At 41.5% G+C, this 4,908-nt stretch overlaps 1 protein-coding gene across 1 annotated transcript in view; it reads right to left on the reverse strand.

Moving 5' to 3' along the window:
- Window positions 1–4,511, reverse strand: part of NOL11 (nucleolar protein 11) — a 10,668-nt gene extending 6,157 nt beyond the window's left edge. Inside the window, 8 exon segments of the mRNA XM_010155298.1 lie at window positions 91–167; window positions 884–1,081; window positions 1,552–1,690; window positions 2,253–2,310; window positions 2,564–2,709; window positions 3,140–3,196; window positions 4,040–4,309; window positions 4,488–4,511. Coding sequence (XP_010153600.1) covers window positions 91–167; window positions 884–1,081; window positions 1,552–1,690; window positions 2,253–2,310; window positions 2,564–2,709; window positions 3,140–3,196; window positions 4,040–4,309; window positions 4,488–4,511 — 969 coding nt within the window.
- Between the last annotated feature and the right edge of the window lie 397 nt (window positions 4,512–4,908).

Here is a 4,908-nt window from a genome sequence, read left to right on the forward strand (position 1 = left end):
GACGCGGACCCCTGAAGCCCACCACTCTCTTCACCGCTATCATGCCAAACGCACAAAGTTTAGGGACCACAAATTAAAGATTGAGCTTACTTGTCCACTGGTTCCCAGCGGCAGCTCCTTTGAAGTCTGCAATGTCTGAAACTTTGTATTCCATATTGTTAAGCACTCTAGGAAAAAGAGGAAATAGATGTTACAAAAACCCAAAGAGCAACAAAGATGCTACATTTGCCTTTGCTACTTTCAGTTACAAACACCTGAGGAAACAGAAGCAACTGTTTCAAAACAGCTCAGTCAGTAATGGGTTCAACATTAGCAACTAAGCCATTCTGGGTACATCTCAGTAACAGTATTTAAAGATCAGTTACTTTTCCAGGGAAGAGCTTTAAACAAGAAGCTGTGGCAAGAGGGACAGCAGCCAGAGCAGCTTCCAGCCAGGAAGAACATTTTGTTAAGGAACACTACATTCAGTGGCTTAAATTTGGGTGATCCCACACTTCAGACATTTAGGCATGAAACTGAAGTTTGTTTTGCTTATTTTTAGACACTGATTTCTTAGAGGTCATTAGGGCTGTTGCCACACATACGTCCTTTTAAAAGTGTCCTAGTCCTTCTATCTCCCCTCCATCCATGAGTTCTCTTACTGCATCTTCGCAGCTCTTTCACAAACAGCATGAAAGCAAATACCGAAACACTACAGTGAGCACAGGCCTGCAACCCCCGATGCAGGTAAAGGTAATCTTTCAGCTAGTGCTCTGAACAGCACGGCTCAACCCCTGCTGTTATCAAGAGCCAACTAACATTTGATTTGCACTAGTGCCTGCTTAGCGCTTTGCCTAAAGAAATCTTAGACCTTACGACATCTTAATCCCATTTTTCAAGTTACCTTTGGATTCTTCACCAGATGCAGCTAGACTTCCTAATACTGCGATGTGGTCTTTATCGAGAACGACGAAGGAAGTTCCTTTTAGAACACTTCCCGATACCGAAAGGTTTAGTAGTAGTGATTTGGACAAAATTTGCTCTTCCTCTTCAGAATGTTGCTGCAGAGGTATCAGAACCTTGTACACAGAGTCATTGGAATCTGTCAAAGAAAAGTGATGATGTGTTTACGATCCATTAGTGTGGAAAAACTATTCACAGATTCAGAGTGGATGGGACCTCTAGAGATCATGTAGCCCAAGCCCCTGACAGAGCAGGATCTCCTAGAGCAGATATTTGATGTGATACGGCAAGAGGAGATCCGAAGAGGAGAAAATCCAGTGAGTACTGAAAGAACTACAGGTTATTTAAAGGACATGTTATGGTGCAAAGCAGCAAAATAAAAGCATAGCTAACACCAGTTCTGCAAGGTACAGGCTAACATTCAGGAACAGTCAGCCTTTGCAGCCATTAAAATATCAGGAAGATTTAATTAGCCACTTCTAGAACCAGATGTTTTAGAAAGTTTGAAGAGCTAAAAATATTAAACAATAATTCATAACTATCAACATTTTATGTCCTTCCATGTAATTTTTGCTGTATTACCACATCCTGTTAGAAACCATAACTTACACAAACACAGAAACGTGATAATTCCATCCTTTAAATATGCCGTGAAAGTCAGTGGCTTAGATAGTTCCTGTTGTTCCAGCTTATATTTGTGTAGACTGTTCATCTTAAGTTTCTGTACATAGACAAAAAAATCCCCATCCTAAAAAAAAAAAAAAGGAAAAAAAAGTTTTCCTTCAATTCACACAAAGAAGAGACAACAGAAATTCGGTACTAGTACTGCTTAACTTGGAATGTTAAGCAAAATTAGGAATTAGTGTTTTCTACAGGACATGTGGCCTAATTCAGAAAAGTCTGCAGACTCAAGCACGTAAAGGAAACTAATTTGATGCAACAAATGGATTCACAGGAAGAAGCATTTGAATAAAGACAGATTCACTTTTTTTCTTAAAAAACATAAATGCTATTAAGTAAGTTCTTTGCAATAGGCAAGGATTTGAGGGCAATGAAGAGCCACACAATCTTCTACTGAATTTTATCTTAATCGTTGTGGGAAGCTTTAAGTGTCAGGCTCCTTTGCCCTGAAAGCAACACAACTTCAATTGAACTGTTGTATCAGAAACAATACATCTACAGGATATTGAGTAAATGGGGATAATGATTTCACTGAAAGCTCTTAAAATTCAATTCAACAGGTGATGGATTTTAGAAAAAGCACTTACATGTGCTGCTATGAATGTGTTTTTAAAAAGTATTCAACTCACGTTCTCAGTAGCGAAAATCAAGACCAGTTGTTGACCTTCCATAAAAGCTTCACTCCACCTAAAACCAGAAAGCTGGATGAACATCTTCTAAATTCTAGGACTATAACTAAAGCCCTATCTCTATTCCTTAGGCAGCTTATTATTTTCAGAATACCTGTATAAATAATTTCAAGATTTTAAAAAGAATGTGTTGGGAAAAAATACCCAACCCAAAGATCTGGGGTTTCCGATTTCTCCCCACCCGTGCAGTGAAGGGAACTTCAATCATCATCCATTCCTCGGAGCAAGCTTCATGAAGCTGTATCACTTACCTGATGACTTCATCGGAGACAACGTTCTCAATTTCCTGTTGTGGGGCTTCCAAAAGGACATCCAAAGTTCGAACACCACCTCCTTTGAAGAGTACCACTGGGCCTCCGTTGGGTAGTGAATGTATCCTGTATACGTCAGCTGAAAGCTACACATAAACCAAAACAGGTTCTATGCTCTTCAGTTTATTACCTTGTAAGCCAAGGGTTTCATCCACATTTTTTTAGGTTCTTTCAATAACTGAGTAACAGAAGAATGATCAACCTGTAAGACCCCTGACAACAGAGTCTTAGCAGGCACCAATTTTCTGAAATACTAGGAATAATTCAAATCATTACGCAACAAAAAGGCAGGAAAGCATCCCAATGAGCATCACATTTCTGAATCACATCAGAAAAAATGTAATTGAGGGTAAGAGGTTCAAACAACTGTTACACAGCGTAAACAGCTGTACACAGCAAAAATTAAGACAATGGTCAGGTAAAATATAATATTGCCAGCATCGTGAAAATTAGCATCTCTTCCCTCCACTGGGATTCAAAACGTTAATGTAAAGTGAGCAAATGTAAGTAACTTACTGTTGCTTTAAATACTTTGTCCAAGTTAATATCTGTGTTCTTCCATATTCTTAAAACCTTTAAGAGAAACATCATCTTTTAAGCACAGTAAACCAGCAATATATAGACTTCTCAGCACGCTAAATGCTGGCAATTGCATGTCACTACACAGAAAGCAATCACAGCAACCCTGCAGAAAGTGACCCAGGGAAGTTTGCAGGGGAAGAAGCTGACGTAGAGACAAGAGGAATACAAACCAAGTGCAGAAATCTTGACTTGGAAATAAAGAATAGGATAGAGTAAGGTTAAGGAAAAAGATACAGCAGAAATCTAAATGCAAGTAGATCAAAGTCATGGAGACAGATTAAGATGCACGTTACCTGACCTGGAAGAGAATGTTTCAAGAACAGTGAAATGGGGAAGACGTCATCAACAACAGCAAAACAACCAACCAACCAACCAGCCAAAGGTTCAGCAAAAATGTACACAAACAGGAAATGCTTAACTGTAAATATGAGCAGGAAAAGGATGCAGGTATGAGCTATTTTAACCATTTTGGTAGATAATCAAGCGATTCTACATGTCAACAGGTCTGTGACAAGAGAAATAACTTATCCTTGGAGAACGTATGGATGAGGCTTTCTTCACAGAGATTGATCCCATTTTCAAGAGGCCACTGTATAGCTGGTGCTCAGCACAGATGATTTCTCATCACTAACAAAACAACAGACTGTGCAGCCACAGAACTGCACGTCCCTGTCCTGTCAAAGAGCAGAGATGACCTGGACTGCAAGAGGGTGTCAGAGCTCCGAGCATTTACATTAGCCAAAAACGTAGCACCGCTGATCTCCTCCCTACCTACATTCACTGAGAGGGCTCACTACATCCTGCCTCTCCCTTAAGAAAGATGAAGGCTCTCACCTTGTCGTCATGGACAGCGATATACTCATGAGTTTCAAAGTTGCATACAACTGGACACGTGACAATCTGCCCGTGTTTAACCGACCAACAACCCAGCGGCTTCTGGTCTGAAACCTAGAAGAGTGAGAAGAAAGACACTAATTCAAATACAACGTGGCATACTCTGGGGACTTCTCTCACGAGGAACGGAAATGCACAGCAGCCATCCGCGTTCTGAGTTCTGTTGTACTCAGAACTTTGGCTTGAGCATTCCCGCTTCTCACTTCCATACTATTTTCAGAATAATGTGAAAGAACTCTGCATTAATTAGAAAGTATTTATTTTCACATGAGAAATAACTTTGACCTGTTAGTCAGATGGGCTTCTGTCACAAAGCACAGGCACGACACACGGCTCTTCAAAGTGAAGACACTGCTTTCCTTTGGTAGCGTGAGTTCCTTTTACTCACTAACAGAATCCTGCGCAGAACCATGCTTTTTGTCTTCTTATTTCCATGTAAGTTAGCGAGACCCAAGAGCAATATATTTTACGGTGCAAACTCATGTTACACAGGACCTACGTGTGGCTGCCATGAGGGTTCTCAACCCCCTCTCCTCAGCCGAGATCCACACTGGCCATATTTACCAGCACATTTATCTTCTCGCGTACGGGCTCGGCAGTGGGACCAAACAAGCCCAAGGGGGTTGCATCGTGACTCCCCTAACATCAATCCCTCACTCTCCAGCCAACAGGAAGGCGGCGGCCGGACACGACGCGTGTCACCCCGGCTACTGTCCGGGAGCGTCACGTACCCTGCGGCTCCGGCATGGAAGTATTGCTTGGAACGGGGAGAGGAAGTCAGCCGAAGGCGAAGCGCGCAAGCAGCCGCC

The sequence above is a fragment of the Eurypyga helias genome, unplaced genomic scaffold (genome assembly GCF_000690775.1).
Source record: "Eurypyga helias isolate BGI_N326 unplaced genomic scaffold, ASM69077v1 scaffold14977, whole genome shotgun sequence".
Lineage (NCBI taxonomy): Eukaryota > Metazoa > Chordata > Aves > Eurypygiformes > Eurypygidae > Eurypyga > Eurypyga helias.